At 40.7% G+C, this 27680-nt stretch overlaps 1 protein-coding gene across 1 annotated transcript; it reads right to left on the minus strand.

Moving 5' to 3' along the window:
* Positions 1 to 958: 958 nt before the first annotated feature.
* Positions 959 to 25901, minus strand: ANXA2 (annexin A2). The gene is made up of 13 exons (XM_032194881.1): positions 25855 to 25901; positions 21614 to 21673; positions 17758 to 17857; positions 12301 to 12395; positions 9026 to 9139; positions 7164 to 7254; positions 5745 to 5824; positions 5338 to 5397; positions 4638 to 4731; positions 3791 to 3886; positions 3007 to 3065; positions 2253 to 2375; positions 959 to 1340 (listed from the first exon to the last, which is right to left on the minus strand). The coding sequence occupies exons 2-13, from the start codon at positions 21659 to 21661 to the stop codon at positions 1281 to 1283; spliced, it is 1020 nt and encodes a 339-aa protein (XP_032050772.1). The 5' UTR covers positions 21662 to 21673; positions 25855 to 25901; the 3' UTR covers positions 959 to 1280.
* Positions 25902 to 27680: the final 1779 nt, after the last annotated feature.

Here is a 27680-nt window from a genome sequence, read left to right on the forward strand (position 1 = left end):
GCTTGATTTTAAAAGTCTTAAGATTTACCCATAGAACTCCATCTGCCTCTGAACCAGGGCCACAAAAGAGGTAATGTCTGAGAGAAAACAGCTGATACATGCTAGCAGCTTCTTATTGCCAAAGCAACAACAGCTGAGAAACGAGAAAAACAGTTTCTCGTCAGTTACTTAATGCTTATACTGAAGTTGTGCCGGGAGCCGCTGTGAGGGGCTGGATGTGCGTAGTGAACGCTCACAGCGCACCCAGGGCCCTCGCCTCACGCTGCCGGCTCGCCTCGGCCCCGACGCAGGAGGGCAGACACGCAACACTCCCGAGTGAAGCGTTGAATACCTGTCACTACACAGCAGCAAACAGGACTCCCTGAGCGGCAGGCAGGGCGACGGGGACACGGCGTGCGCCTGCGGCTTCCCTCACGGCTCTCGGCTGGGTTTTGGGCGGCCCCGGGCCCCCTGAGGCGGACGAGAGGCGCGCGGGGGCCGCCCGCAGCCTGCTGAGGAGCTCAGCGCCCCTCAGGCGCGAGGCGCGGCCCGGCGGGAGCGGCACGCGCGGGAAAAAGGGCGGGAAGGAAGAAGGCGGGAAGGCAAAAGGCGGGAAGCTGCCTCCTCACGGGCCGAAGGCCTGAGGCACCCCGGCAGGGCGCGGCCCGCTCTGAACGCTGCTGGAGGGGGACTCACAAATACTCGCCCCATGTTTTACACGGCCAAAAAAAAACGAAAACAAACACCTGGGGCTTGAGTTTTACTGTCACTGATTTGCAAACATACGTAAATAAAAATCAGGGGAATCGTTTTGCTTTTCTTAAGAAATTGCATAACCAAAAAGGGGAAAGGCTTCGAGGGAGGAAGATAAGGTTTCAGCCGTGGGGAGAAAACAAAATACAGAGAACGGTTGGCAAAGGCTAAATATGTGTCAATTGTTCACGCAATTTTCAAATTAAAGGTCCAAAAGAGATACATCTTAAAGTAAAACTTCCGTTTTATTTAAGTTTTATTAGAAACATTGCACAAAGAGGCGGTCTTTCAGAGGCACTTTCACCTCTTATCTCTGGAACGTTAGTTAGTTTCTGTGGCTTTATGCTGTTAAGGACTTTGGCAGAACCAAGCAGAGCACTGCTGCTGAAAGAAGTGCAAACAGCACTTGGAAAGCATGCTATAACAGTGGTCTTGCAGATAGAAAGGCAAGTCAAGGTTAGCCAGGCAAGTCATTTTTCCTAGGGTTACAGTAACAGGAAGAGCAGAAAAAGCATGTCTCTTGATCTGGATTTCTTCCATCACAGTTTTCAGTCCTCTCCACCACACAGGTTCAGCAGTGCCCTCTGGTAATCACCTTTTGTGTCTTGCTGTAAAGACAAAAAAAAAAATGTATTAAGAAACAATTGCAAAATACGAAGGCATACACTTTATATTCTAAACATGTGGGACTGACTGTTTTACAGCTGAAGCCTTGCCAGCCTGGAGTAGACTATCACAATTGAGTTTTACTTAAATGTGAATGGGAATTATTTATCATTTCTGCAAAACATATGCAAGGTCAATACAGGAAATTTTGGTACAAAAAAGAGTAACACAACAAAGGAAAGCTGAACAACTTGATTCTGTTCCTTTTCACTAATCACCACAAAAATTTATACATTAAATTCACAATTTTGACAACTTCCTTATCATTTCAAATTGACATTTTTAGGAAAAGATTTGGGCTTAAGGTTTTGATTGCAACTACATCTAAACAAGGAAGAACGTATCTTGCTGATGCAAAGGTGGATATAGGAACAGTTTTCAACAGCTGCACAAGCTCTTTACCTATACCCCAAATTAAATAAAACCTATCACTTAATATTTCCTCTACCCAATCACACAAAGGGACAAAAAATCTGGCTAAAAAGCCTACTCCTTGGGCACTGGAATGAAAGATAACAATTCAGATGATATGTTCATTCAGCAATCCTAGAGCAAATTTTTTTTTTTCTTTTAGTCTGAGATAGAGATGGGTGAACAGAATTTTCTTTTATAATAAATCAACTCATTGGACTAAACCCACACATAACAGTCAATTGGCTGCCAGGAACTGCACCAGCAGTAGACTTGAAAGTTTAAGGTTGGTTTTTCTATCGGGCATTGATAACTGGTAATGACCTACTATTCTCACTGCAGCCTCTGAAGGACTTCCCATGAATTCTAATGGTAGAATTAGCCCAAAGAAGAGCACCAAGAACATCCACACAATTAATATAAACTGAAAGCTGAAAACTTACCTGGATGAAATAATAGAGGGATTTTCCATATTTCCTCTTGAATTCACTCTTAATTTTCAGCATGTCAACCTCACAGCGTGAGACCATAATCCTGATCAGGACCTTGTCACGGGTTCCCTTGCCCTACAAGCACATTCACATTTAGAACTTTAAGAGATGAAATGCATTAAAGGATGCTGTAACTGACAGAAAAACAACGAACTACAGGTAACTGAGATGCATCAGTAAAAGATCCAATGAATTACACCTTCTAACTAAAGTCATTATTATGATCCAGGAATTTGAGCATGAACATACCCTTCTCATCAGCAGTATTTGACCAACTTCTAGACACCAATCTAGCTATCTAGACTGCAATCCGCAGTTCCAGTTCACCAGGAGGTCTTCTTCCTGGTATTGTCTAACAGCTGTCACCAGGCATTTCTCTTCCATCCCTTTTCTCAAAGAAATCTTTTGAGGCAAATTTAGTTATCTGATTTGGCATTTCAATAGATAGATTTTCTACTATCAGCTCTTGTTTACCTGCAAAAACAGTCAACTAATCTAATGAAGATCGTTATTACATGACCCTCCCCTGCACTTCCCTACACCAGATACATATAGCTATTAAACAGCTTTTGAACAGTATTAAGTCTTAGTTCACTCATCCACATGCCAGTTACACATCATATGAATAAAACTATCTAACAAACAAAAATTTGATGAAACAATGGCTAGAAGATAATGAGTAGTAAGAATGAACAGTCTTCCCTACCTTCATGGAATCATACAGTCTGTCCGCAAAATACAGCTGCTTGTTCTGAATGCATTGGACTGAAGAGAGAAAGACAATGAATAGGTACATACCCTGCCATTCATGTAAGAACAGAACACAGAATCTTGGAGTCTTTTTAAAGACATGCTAAGTACTCAAAAGAAGGTTTCCACCAACAGTTTCTCCAGAAGGGGACCTGGAGTAATCATTTTTAAGCTGAGATTGTTTACAAGTTGTTTGGCTATCCCTTTCTTTGTTTTGCATTTTCCTTAAACAATTTGTTTCTCTCAGTTTGAAATGAATTCTCTTCTTAGAAAATGTCCCATGAAACCGGGCAATACCCTAGTCATTTTCATCGCATACCACAATAGCAGCCACCCAGTATCTTCCACATCCCATCTTCCCTCACACACACACACAGCTCTATCTCCAGCCTATGTCTATGTTGAATGCTTAATGTGCCCAGCTAGAATTCCAACCTTTTGTGTTTGGGGGAAATAAACATTAACTTCTGCGACACTGACCCTTTAACAACAGATCACAAAACATGCCTTTTCATTTTCATTTGGCAATCAAGATATATATTTTGCAGAGGGCAAAAATCTGCTACTTCTCAATATTTGTAATGTCCTAAAATATGCAAATGGACCTAATAGTGCCAGCTCTTCTAGTTTCTTTCTCCTCCAGAGATACAGAAGAACCTGGGCCCTCTTCTCATCCCATTATGCTGCAAGTGCACCAAAAAAGATACTATCTAAAGGTAGACGACTTCAGAGTAACTCACCAAGATTAAGGAAGGCATTCTCCAGATCTCCCTTAACCTCCTTCTTGATGCTCTCCAACATATCATATGGACTGTAGCTCTTGTACCGCTCAAACACTATTACAAGAAAGAAAGCAGATGAAATCAAAGTCAAATCAAGAGCTGTAAAAGTAACCACCCAAACCAAAAATGCAGACAGAGCAATGCAGAGACATGGTTTAAAAAATGATTTAAAAAAATATCTTTTTAAAAAATGTCTGTCCAAGTCCCTCTGAGAACTCTCTTAACTACAGCCAGTTTGCCAGCTGATAATGAAGTTCCCATACTATCATCTTTTTGTTTTCCTTGAACACCTCCTCAATCCTCTAGAATACCAGTTAGTCCTGTCACTAGTATTTTTAGAAACAACAGTGATTTAGCTCCTGAAAATAATGTTCAAATGGCTTTCCCATGTGCTTACAGAAGCTGCTTGATGGCCTTCAATATCAAATTTAAATGTGTGATATAGCTAACCTACCCTGGGACAGAATGAAAAGTTGAAGGACCTCTTCAAGGTTTCACACAACCCATTTTCTAGATTTGTAACATTTTCATTCTCAATGTACATAATGTACATGGCATACCACTGGGCAATTGTTGCAAAAAAAATAGTTAAAAAAAAAAATGTAAAAAAGAGCTCTACATTCAAATTTTGAGATTAACATATCCACAGATAATTAAAAAAAATTGTAACAATATGTATATGAGTAAGATTTCCTTGTTTTATTACTTTTCACACTCATCTCCATCACCTTTGGGACAAAATACTTACTACTTTGCTCTAACTTGCTCTTATAGGGAAAAAAAAAATCCATCTTTTGAACAGTACCTTTTTGCAGGTGTGGAACACTCCTTTCAGTCATAATGTTGATCCATTTGGGCACATCAGTTCCCTTCCGCTTCACACCAGCATCATAGAGTTCCTGAGTTTAGAAAGTAAAGCAAAATCATGAGTTACACAAAAAACATCTCAAATATATACAATTACTGGAAAAAGAGCACTACTGGAACTGTGTCCGTGTTACACAAAAGGACACATGGCTGGGCAGATCACTAAGGACAAAATATATAGATCTAACCCAAAACCAAGACTAAAACTAAACAGAGGTAATTAGAAAGCAATTACTCTAATTAGCTGTGTTTACCTCAGCAGAACTGCTTTTGGTAACTTACAGGTGTAATCAACAAGCATTACACAGCCACGAAGTTCAATAATCCCTCTCTGAATCTTTTGCAATTTTTTGGTTGCCAGTCTTTGCAAGATGCTCCCTTTTGTTACAAGATCTCATTTTCTATGCGCTTGAAAGAAATACCAGAGAGTTTCTGTACAGGTAAGTAGCCCATGAAAATTGTTATCAAGATTGCAAGTAACAAATACCTTGAGAGCATGCAAACATTGCTAAACAATACCATCTGAAATATACACACCTGTCTTCATAAATGCTTCTAATTCTCACAGAAATTGTACTCTGAATATCTCCGTAAGTTTGGCCAACTTGAGACATTTCATGGTTCTTACTAGCACTTACCCTAGCATCTTGGTCAATCAGTTCATAGTCGATCACAGAAGTATCTTCACATCTTTTGCCCTTCAAATGAGAATAGCAGGGTTTAGAAGACATTTAATTGATTGAGAGCAACTTACTACATGCATTTTTTTTCTCTTTTGTTTTATTAATCAGTGTTTGCTAAATGAGTAAACTTATGCTTCACTTTATGAATGAAGCTATGCTTTGCTTATGAAGTGGCTATAAACACTGTGTTCCTGTCAAAATACACCGTCCTTCAACATTTAAATTACTTTTATTTATTTTCAAAAGACTGAAAATACAAGGAAATTTAATATTGAATCAGAAATCCTATTGCTTTTCTGGCAATCACCAGTCAATTACCAATGGGCAGGCACATTAGGAAAAGCGGAAAGACAAAGACCCACCTTGGCTAGGGCAACCATCAGCTTGCGGAAGTCACCAGATGTGTCTGATATAATATCCTTTTCCAGTTCTGTCTTGTACACTAGAAAACAAAAAATTCTTTTTCAATTAAAGGTATCCTACAAATACCTCATTACTAGAACAGTACCTGATGACTGTTTTATGCACAGCAACATACAGCTACCATCTAAATCATACATGGAAAGCAAGGAAAACGCATGCTTCCATACAAAAGAAAAAAACCACTGCTATCAGCTAGTTTCTGGAGTTCCCATGTCAACAAAGGCTACCTCCTGATGTGGAAAGATAACAGGAGAGCCTGAGGATATTAAAAGGAAGGGAATTTTGCTTTAAGCTGAATATACTACTACACTGATCTTAGTTATCAATGACTGCTTGTTTGCCAGCCGTAGCATTTAGACCTTCACCACTCATGGACCTACAATTAGACAACTACAATTACAAGTTTAATGCAGAAGACAAAATTGTTATGATAGAAAAAAGGAATGTTGCATGTGATTCCAGTATGGTGTCTCAACATCTTTGTGGTTTTCTAATTGCTACAAGATCACATTCTCTCTCCTGTTGTACAGCAATTTCATTTACAGTAGCAACATTCTCTCCACTGTTACATAGTTTTTTCAATATATGTCATTAAGACTACATTGCTTTTGCTTGTCCTTTTTGATTCTACCAGTGTCTTAGTGGAATTGCTTGACAACAATTAAGCATTAGCACAGAACAATTTTTTCTATTTCAATCTATTTCTGGTGAAGCTCAGTTTTGAAGCTCAAGGAAACAAACAGGTACTGGACAGCTGTACTACCAATTGTAATGAACACAAACAGAATGACCAATGTGTAAATATTATGAATATTAAAGGAAAGAAATGTTTTAAGATGGACCTTAGGTCACTGTCGCATCTCCTTAAGTTGTCACATCTCCTTAAATGAATTATACCTTAAATCAGATAAAATGCTTTATAAAAGTTGAAAAAGAGAATATATAATTTTATGAAGTTTTACTTCATGTCTTTTCTGGCAGATCTAACAAAAAACTTCTAAGTATGCTTTAGGGGGGTTCAAATTCACCTATTTATAGCATAACTGACCCTAGAATCCATAAATCTTTCATTGTTGATTCTATCACTGTTCACAGAACTATGTAGCTTACAAAAGAACATTGAGCCACAACTTAGATGAGTAGTGAATGTTCTCCAACTTGTTTGCTGCCAAGCAACAGATGAAACTATATACACACACTAATATCCAACATGCCAATTTAAAATTTCTTATACCCAAACACCAGAGAATCAAAGCAGACATGGTATAAGAAATTCAGTTAAATCAATACAAAGGGGTTATTATCCAAGTAGCTTCATGTACAAACATAATGCATTGAAACTTTCAAAATGAACTTACTTTCTCTGTAGACTCTATTAATTTCACTAAGCTCCTGATTTGTCCGTGAGCAGATGATTTCAATGAGAGTGTCTTCATCAGTTCCCAGACCCTGGAACACATTCAGTTAGTTGCTAGAAATAAACAGACATGCTTGAACAGTTTCAAAATATTTTACAGATATTTCATTATCCTCTCTCCTTTCTCCCACTCTTAACAGTTGCACAACCATTCAAGGATATTTTTGGTAACTGTTTGGTAAATGTTTCTAATGGGCCAGAGAAACCCCAGATGGAACATTTCTATTTGCCATATATTAGTTTTCTCTAATAGCTTTGAAATCTTGTTGCAAGTATTCTCTCTGGGCAATGTGCATTTTTCACAAGTGTCTGTAACTCTCAGCAACCTCACCACCACCACTGCAACTGCTGGAAGTCAACTTATGGCAGCCTATGGGTGGTTCTTTGTATTGACAGCACAGGATGAAACTCTGATTCTTAGCATGCAAATGGGCAGCAACCAATTTGTTCTTCCCTACCTCCCTCCAGATACCTCTCCAACTATGAAAGCAAAGTTAAGAAAATAATCAAATCGATCTTAAGCTCAAGCAAACTCAGAACAGTAGACTGAGTGCTTGGGAGATGGGAATGTCCAACTTAATAAGAGAATATAATACTTTGTACCTATAGTGACTCTAAGTTAATGGTTTGGTATTCAGGTGGTAAATGCAGCAGAAATGCTGCAAGTATATGGCTATCCTAAACATAATATGGCATAAATTACACACACACACACACACACACACTAGATTTACAGCAAATTCTGGATAGCCTGGGCTTAAACCAGAAGAGGGCAGCATCTGATTGCTCAAAGAATGGATTTGGCCCCCCCATTAAAGGGTTACCATATCAGTAATGGCATTTTTTTTTTTCTACTTGCTTTTCATAGTCTGGACAAATTAGTAAATCATCTCTGTCTTGTTCTGAGTTTCAGCATATAAATTGTAATACTTGTGTGGTTTTTTTTACATATTAAAAAAATAACCACATAAAGAATATTTGGAATTTAAGGGATGATTATAAATACAAGCTTCCAAACTTTAGTTTGCTTAGAAAGGTGAAAGCAGTGGCATGAGCACCTCTCAGAGTCTTGTTTCAGTGGCTGGCAGAGCAGATATTTCTCAACTAGTGACCTATTCCATGCTTATGTGTGACTGTAGGGGACTGAGTTCAGTGAGTTACTGCTGCTCCAAGAATGCTTTGATGCCCCCTCCTCCTTATGTTCTACACAGATGCAGGCCTGGTACATGATGTTCTTTCAAAATCAGTGATATGACCCAGTAACTGCAAACTACTTTCTCAGCCTATAAATGCATGCAGAGGATTTAATAGTTCCAGCTAGCAGCTGCTCTCTTATCCTTTTTTTTTTTTTTTGTACTAGGAACCTGTACGTTGTTTTAAAGAACAGTCACGAGAACTGCAACTAGTCAGAGCAGCCTATCAGTTACACCTGACCTGATTCAATTTTTCCTACAAAGAGGATTTAATTAACCCTATAAATCACATGAAAAAAATCACAGAACTTCTTTAATTTCCCACTGAGATTTTGGATGCCTTGCAGATGGATGCTTAAACTGTAGGACTAAACTAAAATAATAAAATAAAATAAAATAAAATAAAATAAAATAAAATAAAATAAAATAAAATAAAATAAAATAAAATAAAATAAAATAAAATAAAATAAAATAAAATAAAATAAAATAAAATAAAATAAAATAAAATAAAATAAAATAAAGGACGTATTTGAAAACTGCCCTTGAATACAAATTCATTCCTGACATAGTGACATCAGACTAACAGACTGAAATTACAAATCTTATTTACCTTCATGGCAGCTTTCAGTTCAGATGCATCATACTGTGATGGTGTCTTCAGCAAGCCCAAGATCACTGCCTCTAAATGACCTGACAGAGCAGACTTGAGTGCTGCTGAAAGTTCCTGTAAAGAAAAAGGAGACAGGATGGAAGGACAAAATTAAAGCTCACTTCTGATCTCCAGTGAATTTAGCCTGCAGTGCTTTAAATCACCAAGCCTGCAACAGTGTTTATTAAACAATCGACAAGGAAACAGAACATAAAGAGCTTTTGTTTTGTGAAAGCCTAAAAATGAAGTTAGGGCAAATCGAAATTTTCTCATCCTTTGACTATACAGAGAAATTCACTGGTGGCTGGCAAAGTGCTGGGAAGCATGATGCAAAGACATCCAAGTGACTCTGAACAACTCAGCTCTGGTCTTGAAGCACAGACACTTTGTTAGATCTAATAAGCACTGACAGATCTGAGTATGACTCCCTACTGTCAGGTTTCTCCATCATACGTTCACAGTTTTCCCTGTAGCACCATATTATTTGTGTTTTTCCTATTATCACAACCCTATATTAGCTGACACATTGGAAAACTGACTGCAGTTATTCCACTGTAAAGGCCCAGTTCCCAAACAGCCAGCTGAAGAGAAAAAGAATGATCCTTAAGGGAAGAAAAAATACCCTGATCTTCAAGAAAACTATCAGAATTGTGTATCCAAAGTCTATTGTTAATCACCAGTCAATCCTAGATGAAGAAACATGTATATTCACTTCACAGGATGCATGCGGGTCTGCATTAAAGTCAGTGACAGACCCTCTTTCATGGAATTCAGATGTTGCTTGAACATCTGAAGGTGTTAGGATCTGTTAGGATCTGTTAGGATCAGCTTCATTGCAGTACAGTTCCAAAGTTCAAATCCCTGGAATGAAGTCTGGAGTCCACACAGGTCAATACCTTCCCTAAGCTGAAGGTAAGTACACAGCACTCAGAAGAGAGTTGTTGCTTATCAATTGCTGCTTTCTACAGTAACAATTTGTGCGATGGAGGGGCAGGGAAGAAAAGAAGAAAGATAAAAGTAGCCTCAGCAAAACTGCAAATAAGTTTGTACCAGAGAAATAAACAGCCAAGGCATTTATTTCCAAAGTCACCAATTTAATTCAGGATGCTAATATATGCTAATACTTCATGCATTTACTGCATGGATTGACCACAACATTGAGTCTTGGGCATCTAGCTGCTTTAGTCCAACAGATATTTTAGTACACTAATTGACTGCATACAAGATTTCACTATTTGTGTGGAAACAGGTTCTTCAGACATCAGCTGAAAGAGAAAACAACCACATACCTCTAAAATTAATTTTAACAATGACATGAATCACAATTAAACAAGTAAAGGCTTTGCAATCTTTGCGCTTTCACATGAAGACTGACGGAAATACAAATCAATAGAATATGAGTTACCAAACTAACTGTAACAAAACACCCCAAACTGAATCAAGAACATGCCCTCATATGAGCAGGCTCCTGGAAAGATAAGAGCTTCTCCCCACACGTAGTAAAGCGGGGGCTCCACTCTGCCATCCTCAGCCACAGCTAGGAGTGCTATAGGAGAGAAGCACATAGGAGGCAATGGACATGTAACTGCTTTCTTTGCTATTTGTAAATTGATGATTTTACTCAGTGTTCCAAATGAGCATGTGGCTATTAGCAGATCCTTTCAAACTTAGAGATCATTGGTGGCAGTTAGGATTGACCAGAAACACGTGAAGCTTTGGAGAGACACACATGCAGAACCCCCAGTTCCACTAATGCTTGTGATGGGGAAGGATTTCATAGATCAAACCATTCCTCAAGATTACCAGTAGTTCCCATTAAACATAGCTCAACTCATAGGAATGAAAATGGGGCTAGATCTGCAACTTTTTATTTGTTATAATAATCTATTGAGAAATCCTGCAACACACAAAATGAGGAGCCTAGCACAATGTATTGCCAAACAAATCCATGAGATACTTTCCCTGGAACATATACCTGCATCATTGAACAAGATACGTCTTTTTGTATTCCATTTTCTCCTCTCTTACCATTCACTTGTTTATTTCACTGAGTGGTCTCTACTGAAGATTTCTGTTATTTCTATAGCTGTTTATCCTTTGGCACTTTTTGTACTTGATAAAGTCAGTTTGCTTTTGGGTTGCAGCAAGGAAAAAAAGTAAAGGAAGAGATAAAAACACTTACATGAAAGAAGCTGCATATTTTCTTGACTGCGCATTTTTGTGGTCATGCAAAACATTTAACAGAGCTTAGAGTGATACACTTGACTACTAGGGTCCAGCTTACATGGAAGATTTTCCCACTGCCCACAGGAAGTGACTGCCAAGGTGCAGACGTGCACACATGCATGTGTCCAACCTATGTGTGTTTCCGCACATATGTGCCTATATGAGCCATGCATAACAGCTGGTGAATTTACAAAACTAAACTTCACATTTACATGTGGTTTTGGATGAGCATTCTGGCTTGGAGGACTACCATTTGGGGTCCGGCAAACCTGAAAGAGATACATTCATCATAATTCCACCTCTACACAAGTTTCTTCTTTTATGTGGGCATAAAACTTAAATTATAAGCCTTTCAACTTCAAAAGTCAAGAGAACATCTCTTGACTTCCAGACAGAAGGACTCATTATGCAGACTGCTGCTTATTATTTTAGATTTCTCTCCATCAATAGATCAGTGTATACAATAGTTCTGACAGGACAGTACCTAGTTCAGCTCATTACATCACTTTGTTCCACATCTGCAGCACTTGTAGCACAACTGACTGCAGTCTTTTCTCATTTAAACTACACCTGTGAACAGAAATGGAGTGTTTTCTTTATGCTGAGTTGTCTTAACAATATATGTATCTCCCCTAAGACCATCGCTTTTCACCTTTTCCTTCCAATTGAGACACTTGCTGTCAATGGCTTTTCACTGCTGTTGAACACATTTCAGCATGGAATCTTGATGGCTGGATGGCTGATATGTTACCCATTATGATTTCTGTAAGTGCTAGGAAATCACTGTATCCAAAAGGTTTCAGTCCCAGTTGTACGTATTTGACCTATTTGGAATACTCCCAGTCCTAAACTGTAACATATGAGCACAGTATGTGCATCTTCCACTGAAAAAAATAACCAAACAGTATTTATCTCCAGCTTATTCCAAGTTAACTGCAAGACGTACAAGGCCTGAAAATCTAGTAACTATCCATAAAATTAATAATTAGCATTTCTGCAAGTTCTGCTACCTTTTTTGTTCTCCTCTGATAGGCAAAAGCAATATCCTGCCTCTGTTCATTGCTGCGGTTTGTCAGGATGTTGATGATGGTGACCTCATCCACACCTAAAAAGACATAAGACAACAAGTTAAGGAAATTCTTTTTACCCTCCACTTTGTATTAGTATGTTCTCTGACACTCAAAACACAGCATATGCGCTGTCTGGAGCAAACTTCAGTTGCTCTTATTAATTGGTATATGTAATGCCCTGGCACTGGAGACAGACCAGATTTTCAATGCAATGCCGATCTTTGCGTGCACAGGCAAGTAAACACATCAACTAAGTCTAGTCCATGACCTGTTTTGCTGCTTCTGTTTTCTGCTTCACTTGTGTTCACTCAGTACTCTGCAAAGCAAGTTGCTCAAGAACACAGGCTTTAAAACTGGAACAAATTTAAACTTAAACATTTGAGTTCAGTGTTTTCAATTAAGGCTTCTTAATAAAACAGTTATATTTTCTAATTCACCCCCTAGTCATTTAACTAACACTCCAAACATAAAAATGAGGAAAATAAAACAGTATACTCTGTGTTCTCCCAGCTGTAGTAGTTTGTATAGTCGTTGGTTGTGGGTTTTTTGTTTGTTTTTTCCACACTGGAGGGAACATTGTATGTTTTGTTTGTTTGTTTTTTAATCACAATGAGAAGATTTGCACTGAGCTTTAATAAAGCTAGCTAGAGATTTGTGTGTTCAAAATCCCAACCTCTATTTTAGTAGCTGAACAATGCCTCAAGAAAGGTGTAGCTTTAAATGAATTTAAGTGATGATTTCCAAATCCATGCACTGATATTCAACTACAAGCTTAGAAAAGGAAAAATGTATTTCTAAGTATTGTACATCTAAGACTAATACAGTGCATGTTCTGCAACAGAAAGATGATTTGTGTATAGTTTTTTAAATAGTGAATTGCATGGTAGGCTTTAAGCAAATATGAGGTTCTAAACTAGACATCAGATCAAGCCCAGAGGGACTCAGTTCTCTACATTTACTACAACAAACATTACAAATAGCGTCTTTCACATTTGTGCACACATTAGTGTAAGTGATGATTTTTTTTTTGATAGAAACCAGACAGCACAGAATGCATCAGCAGCTAGGAGCAGATCCTGGATCCCTGCCAGAACCCATTTACATTTATATTCCCTAATACCAAAAGCAACCTCACAGCAGCGTGAGACAACTGCAATAGATACTATATAATAAATCATAGTCAATGTTGCAAAAAAATTTGTAGTTCCTAGTTAGAGAATCTGAAACAAGTCTGAAAGATTCGGCTTCCTGTCTCCCTGTTGCCCACATTTTTCATGTGGAAGTACTGTACTTGATAGCCCCATGTCCTTAGCTCATATCGAGGCAGACCTACATCCGTGCTCTTATTCACATAAGCTTGGCCTGCAAATACCAAAAACCCTGGAAAGCATTATACCTCTTAGTTAGAAATTCTGGTCTGAGAACATGCTGACTGCACACTTCAGCCATAATCTACAGATAGAACATTTTAAAGTGTTTCCATTTTACAAAATAAAGCAAATTCTCCCAGTCCAGAAATGGCCATACACGCACACAGCTTTTCAGCCTTTACGGGGCTTAGGCATAGAAAAATCTCTTAATCGTTTTAATAAATTCTAAATTTAAACAATTCAAAACTGATAAATGACATTTGGAAGTTTTATGACAATTGTGATAGCTTAGAAGCCCACAAATGACTGCATCCAAATTTCTTATTCAAATGCTTTGTGGATGGAAATATGCGCCAACTCATTGCTCTGGCATTTACGGACTGCACACTTGGGAATGGTACTGCCTGGACAGGATGCTGACTCACATCTGCTGAGGTGGGGTGGAGCATTTCAGCTGCTCATTTTTCTCTGCTGCTCACTAAAGTCTCTGGAAGTTTCAGGATAGATTTCATCAGTGTATTTTTATCAATGGGTAACAAAGTTGCTCAGTTGTTTTTTTTTTTTTTTTTTTTTTTTTTTTTTTTTTTTTTTTTTTTTTTTTTTAAATACAGAAGGTTCCTTGCAGATGGAAATATACTTGCTAAGTATACTTTCAACACCCCCACTCCCCCAATAAAGGACAACTTTCCTCCTAAACAAGGTAATCTGTTGTGTTGGTAAGATCATGGTTCAATCAGGAAAAAAAAAAGAAAAAAAAAAAAAAAGAGGAAATGAGCACATGCAAACTGTTAGATACAGTCTTTTCTTTGTTAAAAGACACCATACGTGAATTTCCACAAGCCAAAACAACAGCACCAGCATTGTTCTGAACAAAAAAGGGGATGTGAACAGTCTCCTAATTTTCTTGGAGGAGGTGAGAACAGAGCAAACATTCTTATTTTGCCAGAGCTGGCATATGTTCCTTCAGCTCACTTAGTTGAAGTCTGTTCTCTTCAATTTCATTTTCAAATGCACAACGGACAGAACACCAGAAGCTATCAGCCCTAACAGCATTGAAGTACGACAGAGATCATCAACCTGCATCCATCAATTAAGCGGGATTGTAGCTGGCTCCCGTTATTAGGGGGAGATGTATGCAATTAGCCCTTGCAAGACCTCAGAACCATCAAAGATCTGGTACCAACACAGTCCTATAACCATTTGACTGAGCTCACGACCATGACTTGTCTTTATTTTCCTTGGATAAAACCCCAAACCCATTAGAGTTAAAGGGAAAAACTCAGATAAAATAGGACTAATTTGAGCATTGGCTTTTTGCTTAGTAAGATTGCACCAAACCCAAACTATGTTGCAATGTTTCTTTACTGATACTATTAATATTCTGAATATGCAACTGATAAAGTTTGGTGAATTTTGGGCACTGTGCCCCCTCACCAGCATGCCAGCACAATTCCTCTAAACTTTTACTTCAAAACAAGAAAAACTCTGATAAAAGGTATGGGCATGTTGAACACACCACATAAAAAAGTGAATTCGATTTCACACAAGACTTATACTATGGTTTACACCTCATTACTGTTTTAATGATTTCTGGACACACACACACACACACACACACATATATATATATAAAATTATATGTCACAAATGTCACAAACACTTTCCTACAATAAAACCCATGTTTGAATTCTGCCAGTCAAGGAATCAAAAGATATACCACAGACCTCAACAAAAGGGTGTGGTTTGAGTTGCAAGTATTGAACTATTCACAAACTAGCCTGACAATTATTTAAACTATTTGAGATACATAAAGTCATAATTCTGGGGAGTACTTTGGAAACAAGAAAGAGACTTTAGCAGTCTTCTTTCCTACAAAGAATGAAAAGGAAATCTAGACTATGCTCTACTAGTATTTCTTTTATTTAAGCTCATATACCTGCGCTAATCTATACAACATGAAGGGCATAACAGAGTGTTATACAGATATTAAATCGTTTCTTGTCCTATGCAGCAAAACAACACTTAAAAAGAAAATACTAAGGTACTAGATGAACTCTACAGAAAACCTCAATACTATAAAAGTGAAAATAGCATAGCAATGGCATTTATTACAAATGCAACAAGACAGAACTGTAACAATTCACTGGCATTATGCAAACTCTAGCTCAAACTATTGCTAACTGCTACCAGTTTTTCTATACTCTAGAGCCATATTTGCACATCTCCCTTTCTAGGCTGTTGGATACACAGAACAACCCTCCACTAAACTCAACTCCAGTGAAAGCCCAGCAAAATGCTGAGCAGTGTATTTGTGCAGCACAGTTTTTGCAGATAGCATCTAAGTCCCAATAAACACACCACAGTATTTCTCACGGATCCCGCAACAGATAAATAGATGGCTAACCTCTGAAGAATTAATCTGAAGAGTGTGAATGAATGTTGGAGTACTGAGATATTACATAGAACAGAACAGTCAGATATTCTAACCCAGGTTTTTGTCCTGAGGCAAATAGATCTGTTGTTTAGCAAGCAAGGCTAAGTTTTACCCACGTAACACACAACCATCAAAACAGAGGTGACACTGATACAGGGAGTTTGCATTGCTGGGAAATAACTAGGTATTTAAATGGTAGCTTCTCAAAACTGGCTTCCCCCATCACAAATACTGTACTTGTATATTGTTTATGTAAGAATGCGTAAGATATATCCAAATAATTTTACCCAGAGATAAGACTCTACACAATATAAATTCTGTAGTGTCGCTACAAAAGTTGCGACTTGAAAGACTACTCCAAGGATTGTAAAATATGTATTTCATATACATATTAAATCTAAACAAAACTCTACATGCATGCAAAGCATCTTCTGCCAAACATTTACTTTTTTTAAAATTAAACTTTTTTAAAAAGTCCATAAAATCATTTAAAATCAGAACTGAGCCTACTTTAACGAGCATACAACAGATTTCTCCTGTTAAATTAAGAAATCTTGTGAAAGAGAGCCTCATGCTTGTTAGAGATGGGTAGTATTTTATGTTTTATAGCAAGCCAAATATGTGCTTTGCTGGCACTGATGGAAGACTCAGCATTTCTTTCTGATGAGAAATTGTTTGGCTTTTAAATTTCTCCTTCTTCTGAAGTGTAGGCAAAACACTTGCCAGTTCTAGCTAGGCCCAGGTGTTGCCTCTTAGGCCCCAAGAAAGTCTGGAAAGCCTAGCACACACCCTTCCTTTGTTTTAGAGCAGGACAAGGATCAAGGATCACCACCACAGGAATACCAACATAGTATTACTCGGGAGTTACAGCCCACACTCGCCGTACTCCTGCTTGTTTCAGTACACCAGGCTTTTCCATGGGGCTGAATCTCCTCTGCTTCATCATGGTCTCCCCACCAGCCAGCAGAAGTGGTGGATCCTGACACTGATAAAAGGACGTTTAAGTCTGCCTGGGAGCCTGCTTCAGAGAAGTAGTGGACTGACATACTGCCCCACTCATCGAATATTGCGACATCATTTCAGAAACTAGACTCTATTGTTTCTAGGACATTGACCCCTACAAGATACACAAGCATTTAGTTCAAAATCGAACTAAAATGGAGAACTAAAATGGAGAGCTGACAGGAAACAATGTCCAATCCAATAGAAATCTGCAATTCAGACCTTGGTCCCAAATCATTGCCATGGAAGCTGACACTTGATTCTCACTGGCAGAAAAGTAGTAGAATTTCAAATGTTGGTAAGCCAAGAGAAAAGAAGTGGGTGTTTTCAGCAATAACCCAAACAACTCCTGGGTACAACCTTTTAAAACGTGTTTTAAAGCATACATTTACATATCTCAAAATCTAACTGTTCAGATTTCATCACTGAGGTCTGAAAAATCCCAACCCTAAAACAGGTATCCAGATTATGGACATTAAAGTGTTGGAATGCTGGTTGTGTGATGCTTTACCTTTTGTTTGGTTGCTTGTTTTTTGTATGTAAGCATTCTAACTTACATGAAGGATCAAACCCACAGCCCACGGTCCTCACCTTTGGTCTTGATGGCTGCTTCCAAGGCTGCAGCATCCCGGTCAGCATCAAAGTTTGAGTATGCTTTAACTGTGGCATATGCACTTGGAGGGAGAGAATGCTGGGGGGGGGGGAGAATAGAAAAAAAAGAAAAGTTAATACAAGCTATTCTCACTGCAGTTAATAAAACATGCACCTCCTTTAGTTAGCTGTTATTTAGCCAAATGTTTAAATACAACAACTACCTTGGGCTATTTATGAAGACTGAGTTCTGCTAAGAGCCACCAAACTCTGTTCTCCAGATGTGACTTTTCCAGAAACCCATTCAGATATGTTTACCATGCACAAATAGATACTACCGTAGCAAAAATCTAACACATTCCAAGTTTATTTGCTAATCCTAGATTTTCTAAAATCTAGAGCTTTCTGGCTAGATTTGAAGAAAATTGACTACATAAAGGTAATTCAAATAAGTTTTAAGCAACTGTTGTGAAAGTCTGCAGTATTTTAGATTTGAAGCCAACACGTTACTTGTGATTTCAAGCTACAATGAAAAAAATAAGTAGAGTGAGATAGAGCGTGAAACTTGTTCTGACTTGCTGATTGTTCATCCTCTATCTCATGGACATTAAACACAACACCAAATATATCTTTTTGAACCTGTACTTCCAGAAAGCACAAGTTACTTGCTGTCTCCTTTTCAAAGTCTGTGCCTGCAGATGCTTGGCTTAACCAGCACAAGGCCAACAAAACTAAACAACACTTCAAATTACCTCTGCTAAGAAAGCACTTGTTTGCTGAGTATCTACAACTGGAACATTTTAGAAGTTACCAGATTTTATCAGCTGTTTATGATTGCCCTCTCCAGAGGACTGTAGCTTCAAACAGGAGGTCAAGAGAATAGCAACTGAGCTCTTCTCAGCTGCTTCAATGCAAGTAACATATTAACTCATATCACCTCCCATGGGCAGGTTAAACTAAACCACAGATTTTCATATAAATAGCTGAGAAATATGCATAAGTCCCATTCTGGTGAGCCAAATTTAGGGAGCTAAAACTCTGGCAGAGATGCATAGTGACTAATATCTGAAATGACCATAGCTGTTCCCTAAGTGACTAAGCTTTTTTGGTAAGGATCCCTGGAAACATTTGCTTCAGTCCCTAACTGTAACAGAAATCAGGGTTCATAAACAGGACTAAGATATCTTAATGTGCCTCGAAGATCTTTTTACAGACAAGTCGTTAAAAGGAGGACAAATTTTAATTAAGAAATTCTAAGTTGTAAAAACAAACAAACAACAAAAAACAACAACAACAACAACAACAACAAAAACAAAACTACATTTGATGCTGTCCTGAAGATTCCTCTGGCTGTAGCCACTGTACCTTCCTGAGAAGGTCTGTGTTACTCTGCAGAGATTGGAGTCCATAAAGCACTGATAAACTGAACCATTCTTGCTGGTCTCTTCCCATCAGCTCACAACTGGCTGCAACTGACTGCAGTCTGGCCCACAGCCACACCACAAAGCTCAGCCTTTCCTGTTAGCAGATTGAATTGCTAACAAAAACAGTAAATGGAGATGAGCAATGCAGTCTCAAAGAAATCACTGTGCCTGAAAGATTTCTAAACTGATGCCCATTAGTACGCACATGCACAACTCCATGTGGCACTCCTGTTTAACCACCATAGCTGGATAATCTGATGTAAGCCAGCTGGTGAGCTGAGTACAGTTGTGCACCTATCCTTCAGCTCTAGTTTATGTGCCATTTGGACAGAGTATTTTACTGCAAGACCATATCATACACTGAGAAAATACATAGATAGCGTATTTGCAATGTGGGAGCCATCTGGGGGCCACTCAGAGCCATTTGGTGTCTCTCCACCCAGTGCATGTAGCAAGTTGCATTCAGATCTCCAGGCACCATTCAAAGACCCAGAAAGTGCCATGCAGATATATATCCAGGAAAGACAGAAAACTGCCAGCTACTCCACCAGTAAATGGATCGTCTCCAAAATCAGCATCCACAAAGATGTTTTACTCTCTGAGGCGATGTTTATTGACTCTTTGGTACCTCAATGAAGTATGCAAAGGTCTTATCAGGCTGATTATTCTGACTATGAAAAACAGCCATTCCAGACAATAAGGTCTCATATTACTCTGGTACCAGAGTACAGCTAGTGTATGCTTTCAGATAGAAGAGTTTTTCCAACGGACTTTGCATTCAGTTCAGTACAAAATTTTCCAGGATGTGACAGTAAAAGTTCATCCTACTGTGTAAATGCACCAGCAGTTTGGGTCAGACTAAAGCAGGGGAAGATCATTTTTTCCCCACACACCTAGTCTGTTTCAGACATCCTACAACTGGTTTACTGCCTCCAAGCTGGAGGAATTAAACCATACTGGGAAGAACAAAACAGCAATGAGAGGTTATACATCACTAACGGGAAAGCTCAAAAGGTTTCTTCCAAAAATTTCTTCCAGAAACCATGAATCTTTGAAGATACCTACAGTTCAGTATCTGCCTTAAAAAAAAAACACTAGTCATGTTTGAAAAATGAGTTGGCCTGACATCGCCCTGCAAGTGATCTATACAGTCATGACTAAAATATAGGCTTCCGTTTTCCAGTGTAAAGAGGATATGATAAAGCATATCAGGAAGATCTCTGACAATCTTTCAATTCTCTCTTGTGGAGAGATGCAGAAATGGCAAGCACAGATTAACTTCACCTCAACAACTCCTTCTTTCCTTACAGGAAAGAGAAGGCAGTCTGAAGGAGTCTGAAGCAAGCAGGCCAGTTAGTAAATGCAGTTTTTTGGTCTTGAAACAAATCAGTTGCTATAACAATGATGCAGAATGCACAAGTCCCCTATTGCAGAAGATAGGGTTCAGCTGTGCCTATTCTATACTACAAAAATTAAAAACTATTCTGAGAAAAATGGATGGCTGAAATACTGTGTTTAACATTAGCTAATTTGCTGAATCATTATTTAGGGGAATGGAACTGGGCAAATCATTTATGTGAACTGGCTACTCAACTCTGGCTTCCAATTTAAGACCTACAGAACAAACAGGATCCCTAGAATTTCTTCAGCTCTGTGGCAGGCAAGATTTATGATGAAAATGCTGGCATGCAATGGTACTCGAATTTGACTTTTGAAATTACTCACATAAAACTAGGTTGTTCAAATATTATTACAAAAGAAATTCCCCATTGAAATTAAGATGGACAAGAAATCTGAAGAACTGACTGCTTTCGCTATACAAAATCAGCTCTGTTACTTACAGTGCGCTAACTAGTTACTTTCATCAGCTCTTTGACTGAGATCATACAGTCTAACTTATTTCACAAGTACCAAAAATCAGCAAAAAGTTTGCTTGTACCATGCTCAGGTCTGCAGTTATTGGTCATAAAATTTAAATGTATAGTAAGTTTATAAGCACCATGATGAAATGATGCGTACATGGGATTCACTTCCTCTTCAGTACCAATCACAGAACCACAAATTCATGGCACAATATCCTGACAGTACACTGGTAACCCTACCATCTAATGTTGCAATATAAGAAATCAAACAAAGAGTGTGATTTTCCAGCATTTTGATTAAACTGCACATGAACATTGCTCATGCTGCTGGCCAGTTGGACAAGCTGTCCTTAGTCACCTCATACAACTGTCTTATGATTTACAGTAGCCGTGTGGCTGAAAACAGACCACTACAGACCAGATTTTAGTCAAAATAAGTCTAAGTAGAAGAGATGTGCGGAATCCTGTGAACCGTACAGCTCAGCAAAACTGCTGGAAGAGTTCTGTAAAAGAAAAAAGACACGGCATTTAAGTTAAACAAACTTTTCTGGTTTGAATAATAATACTTACATCTCCTTCAAGGCTGAGCTTGCTTAAAATTTCATGGACAGTAGACATCGTGAAAGAATGCTGGAGGGAGAGAAAAAACAGAACAAGCAGACTTAAGTATATTTACAGTTAGAGCAGCATGTTACACACACCTGCACACTGCAGCACTGCAACTGACACAATCCAATACAATCCAACTAATCCCAAGCAAGAATGATGATTTAAGAGTTTCCAAACCACACTACTATAAGTAATGCAACAGTGAAGGGTCTTCGCTTTATAGTACAACAAAAATTTTTCTTTACTTCTTATAAAACAATTTCTGCTGCTTAGGAACTGGATAATCTCTACCTTACAAAGAAGATGAACTGAACCTATAACTCGGTGCAAGGAAAATTGTGAAGAAGGAGTATAGCCTGGTTCAGCTCAAATCCAAACATCAGCAACAAGTAACAGCATTTAAATCAGATGCTAAATTCCTCAGGTGCTCAAAAAATACACTGAAACTATTTATATCTATGCAAACATTTTACAAAATCATAATGTCGTTTAATCTTTAATCCTGGACACAGGCCTCAATGCCTCTAATACCATATGGTATTGCAGTGACTTCCCAGTAATAAGAGCCTCAGGGCAAGGCTACAAATGCCCATTAGTAATGTGATTGTCAGATACCAGCTAACAAAGACTACTCTAAAATGTTAGCTTGAATAATAGCCCATGAGGTAAGGTAATCAATATCATTGCTCCACTGCCAGAAACTGTACAACATCTTGCTACGACATGTAAAGAAAAACAGAAAAAAAAAACAGCCCTGAGACAGACACATTGCAAAAACAAACAGTGATTTGATGTATGTATGTTACAATGCCCTGCTTATTTTCAGCTCTGCTTTCTGGGCAGGGACGTTTGCCAGGGCTGTATTGCTGTTTTACTGGAAGGGTCTCTCAACTAAGGAAGTTTTTCTTTTTTTTTTTTTTTTTTTTTTTTAATTCCCCACAGATTATACACCAGAGGCAATATTTAAGTGGCTTGATGGAGTCCCAAAAAACAGCTTGCAAATTCTTCTGCTGAAAGGAAGGATATTGCCATTCACATTTCCTTCCAGTCACTCAGGTTGCACCTGCAGCAAACATTATTTTGTCCACTGAAATCAAAGCTTGCTTCTCAGGAGCTCTACAGTCAAGCTGTAGAGACAGCATTATCAAACAGGGAAAAGAGCTGGCTTGACAACAGGTGAGAGAGAAAGTTCAGTAACACCTTAAGATCAATGACGTTAAACTAACTGATAACTGGACCTGGAATCAAAATTGCATTATTCTCAGCCTCACTGGGAGCTATTCCCTTCACTTCAATGCTGTCACCAGTTCCCAGTCCACTGCCCAGGTAGTATGCCCTCTGAGCCAACTCCTAGGTGTGCCCTTTCCAGAGGTTTTCAGAACTTGTTGTCATTGACTGAAATTACTCGTGACTCTTTATGATGTTGGGGCTTCCTCAGGCAAACACCCCAGACAAACCAAACTACCCTCCAGTCAATGATCAGATCTGGAATCAAGACCTCAGAATTTAGCAATAAGTTACAAATAGTTTCTAAATAGCAGAGATCTGGTTGAAACTGTAAAGCAAGTATTTATGCTTTATTTTAACACCTAGAAATCCTCCCCCCCCAGTTCTTTTAAAAGAAAAAAGCACTGAAATCTTTACTTTTAGAAATAAAATGCAGAAACACAACTATATTGCTTTCGTAGCAGAAACGCAGTAATTGCATGTTTCCTCACTTAAAATACAGCAAGAAAACCTTCCATCTTCTGAAGCAACCTAGGTATATGAGTAACAAATGCAACTCTATTTCATGGGAAATTAAGATCCCAGGGAGGAAAAAAAGGGCAGAGAATGAAAAGCACAGTCACACATTGATTTATTTGAGAATAAATCTTTTTCAGAGCAAAAATCCAACCCAGCTTTTTAAAGATAGGCAGCAGAAGTTGTAGTGAGCTGTTGGCACTATTACATATACCCTTTAGAGGTGGATGACATATTCCAGAGTTATGAAATTCTTCATGTTTATTTCAATAAAATTAAGTGCCTAACAATGAGACCTTTGTACTCGGACAGTGTTACAACCCACAGATAAGCAATGGAAGTCCTGTAGTCTTCCTTGCCGCAAAGAACCAGAAAACACCAGTGAAAACTGAAGCAAAGCAACTGCAGTATAATCTTTCACAAAGCTTTTCGCAAGACTCCTATTTCTAAATCAATTAAAAACCACATTGAATCAGGCTTGTTGGAACAAAACACTTGAACAGCATCCAGGAACAGAACTAACACGCCCTCACGTAGGGCTGGGGCTGGAAGGTTCATGTCATCAGCACACAACAATGCTATAGCAACCACCCGTCCGTCAGCGGCATGTTGGCCACAGAAAAAATGGGAGTTTTTCCAAGAAACTTTGCAGAGGAAGGTCTTTGCTCAGAACAAATGCATCTCTTGTCACACCCTGCTCTGCAAGGCCATCACATTTGAGAACAGACTGAGTGTTTTTCAGAGGAACTGATTCTATCCAATGTAGATTTGAGAAGTTCTGGTTGGGTTTGAGCATGTAAATAGAAAATGTATGCACAAACTTGTTCTTCCTTATGCTGGAAAGAATCCATTTCCCACCCTCCTAATGTAAACAGATACTTCAATAACTTCAGGCAAGTTTCTATAGCCAGTTTGATTCATAAGTTTGTACTACATAACCTGAATCAAATTGTTATTCTACTAAAAGCAATGAACAACTATTTGACCCCAATCTGCATTCACCACCAACAGTGATTAGTGGCATCCAAACCTATTATTGTATTGGGTCTAGTCTATCCTCCACATCCCCTCAGGAAAGCCTCATACCTTGAATCCCAGAGGCAGCCCAGATATGTGATGTTAGGGGAAAACTAAACAAACATAAACCCACGCAGGATCCATGGAAAAAAGTGCCAGGTATGCACAAACAACTACATTGCTCAATGAGCAGAGTTAGCATTTTAAGAATTTAATCTACCCCTGCAGACAGAGCCTGAGCAAAGGGTGTTCCCATCCACATGAGCCAAAGAAGCGGCATCCCCGGAATGAGAGAATGGAAACCACCTCCCTCCAAGCACATTTGTGTCAGGTCTCCAAACCAGGGTGAGGCCTGGCAACGGAGATGTGGGAGAGTGGGGAAGAGGAAGAGCTGCAGTGGCTGATGCATGCAATGGAAGCCGCTGGGTGCTTATTTCATGTACAGCGCGTTTTGTGCTAACTGCCAGCACAAATCTGTCAGGCTCACTCTCTCTCCAAACCACGCTGCAGGACTTAGCAGGACGTTTGAAGTCACTACTTGGAGAAAAAAAAATACTTTAAACAAAGGGCTCTTCAAAACTGTTAAACCACGCAGCCACAAACCACTCTAGAACCGTTCTCTTCCACAGGCACTAACAACCCAGGAGATGCCCCGTTCCAGGAGGGCACTGAACATACAAGAACGAGGCTCTTTCTCTCTTTGAGTTCAACTTACTTCACCTCAGAGATTTTACAGGAAAAAAAAATCTAGGAGAAAAAAATAGTAAGTATTAAAACCGTCATGCATAAGAACACGACCAGCTCCTGCCTAACTACCTTGGAGGAGAAAAATAAAAATAGAAATAATAAAAAGTCTCCCTTTTCCTCCCGTTAGAGCAGCCAGCAGCGCCCCTGTGCCCCCCCAGCCCCGAGCGGCTCCGCACAGCGCCGGCAGCGGCAGCGCCACGCCCGGGCCGGGCCGCCAGGAGCCGCAGGGGGCCCGGGCCCCCCCCGCCGCCCCCGCCCCTCCGCTCCCACCCCGCCGGGCCGAGCGCGCTGCTCCCGCTCCCGGGGCAGAAGGGCGAGCCGAGGGCGCCGCGGCGGTGCTCGGGCTGAGCCGTGCCGGGACAGGCGGGTGACGCCCCGGGGTGCCCCGTGGTGCCCGCCCGTTCCTCTTCTTCCCCGGGCGCCGCCGCCACGCCCGGCCCCGCTGCGGGGCACACGGAGCGCCCCTGGAGCCGCCGCTGCGAGGGGAAGCCGAGAAACGGCAACAGGCGGCAGCGGCCGGGGGAGGAGGAGGAGGAGGAGGAGGAGAAGGAGAAGGGGAAGGGGAGAGCGGCGGCCGACCCCCGCCCCGCTCCCTCGGTGGCAGCGGCTGCCCCGACCCCCGCTCGCCCCCCCCGGCCCCGCCGCCCGCCCCCGCGCCGCTGCTGGGGGCCGGGGGTTGCCCGGGGGGCCCTCACCTGGCCGGGGCGGGCAGGGCGGCTCTGGCGGCGGCTCTGGCGGCGGCTGGGGCCGGCGGCGGCTCGGGCGGGGTTTTGTAGGGCCGGGCGGGCCCTCCCCGCCCCGAGCCCCCCCGGCGCGGCGCTGACTCACCCGGCCGCGCCCGCCGCCCGCCCCGGGGAAGGGGCGAGGGACGGGGTGGGCGACGGCAGGGCAGGGCCGGGCCGGTCTCCGTGTCCCGGTATCTGTGCCCCGCTATCTGTGTCCCCGTATCTGTGCCCCGCGCCGCCCGAGGGCGCGGAGGAGCCGCCTGGAGCCGCGCCCCGGCGGCAGGGGCTCAGCCCGGTGGGGCTGAGGGGATCGGGCCCCGCGGGCTGGGACAACACGGGGAGGAGAGGAGAGGAGAGGAGAAGGGGGCAGCCCCTGGCCCGGCACCGCCCGCCCTATGGGGGTCCCCCCGCCGCCCGGCCACGTCAGCCCCGGGGGGTGCCACCCCGGCCCCGCTGTCAGCGGGCGCTGCCCGGGGCGAGCCCGGCTCCCCGGCGGGCCCTGACTCATCGGCACAGCCCCGCGGCTCGCCGCTGGCACAAGGCAGGAGCCGTGTGGCACCGGCCATAAACGCCAGGAGCCCTCTGCTCCGGGGCTCAGCCATGTGTGCTAGGTGAACTCAGGCACACCACACCCAACCAAGGAAAAAAAAAAGGAAAAAAAACTTCTCGCGAAAAATGACTGATCAAAGCCCAGAGGTGTCGGCGGTCACAAAAAACAACGTAGAGTAAAAGGAAATTCTCAAATAAAACCTTCACGGGATCACTTGAGATTGCATTCACCACGATATGCGGACAATGCACTGGTAATCAAACCCCAAAGCTTTGGAGAGAAGTAAGCACTACCCCTTCCCGATACATGGGGTTAGCCTTGTATTTTAAAGGTTTGTTTTTTATTGAATCCCCTGTAGGTGACCACCTCAAGGCAGTTACTCTGACAGTATGTTGTCAGAGAGCGAATGTGAGAGCTATTTGCCTCCACTATGAAGCTGGGCTTTAGGCTCAGCCAAGTACGAAACGCAGCGGCGACGAAAGTAGGCAAGCACTACAGAGACAGCAGAACACGGGCTGCGAGACCAGGTAACTGCTGGGACTAAACCAGATCAGAGATTCAAAAAGGAAGAAGTATTCCTAGACTTTGAACATCAGGTAGAAGCAAAACAGTGGATGGATTAACCAGTCATTGCAGAATGTAAAAATTACGTTAATAGCCTTTTCCTATGGCTATCCCCTACACATCTATTTTATTCAGAAAAAGAGTTATTGTAGCACAGCATTTTGTAAAACAAAGAACATCATTGCCAATATCACATTAGTTTCATACGTTAGTTTTCTTTTTGGCAAGGCCACTCTATTAATGAATCTGCTTTACGAATTAATTCCTGTCCACCAGGGTCTGTCACTAACAGTTAAACTCATAATTTCTCTCTGCTTTTCAGGTTTCTTAGAAAAATCACTGGAAACTTGGAAAGGTGATTCACAAATCAGAAATACTCACAGTCCCAGAAGTAACAGCTATCCTGTATTGCAATATTCATTAGGGGCTTTAAATAGGGATGAGCAGCTGAGCAGATGCCAGACAGCCAATTTGCTTACTAATGGATGCAATCCCTCGGGGATGGTTTAGCAGCTGGGGGTGGGTTCCCAATCTCTTGTCAAACATTCTCAAAGCAAAGCAGTGGAAAAGCATAACCAGAACCCCCTCAGCTGGAAGAAAATGTTTTCACATATGTACATGTAACCAATACTTTATGTTGCATTCTTGTATAAAAACTGCTCAGCACATGTTAACATTCATT

Source organism: Aythya fuligula, chromosome 11 (genome assembly GCF_009819795.1).
Source record: "Aythya fuligula isolate bAytFul2 chromosome 11, bAytFul2.pri, whole genome shotgun sequence".
Classification (NCBI taxonomy): domain Eukaryota; kingdom Metazoa; phylum Chordata; class Aves; order Anseriformes; family Anatidae; genus Aythya; species Aythya fuligula.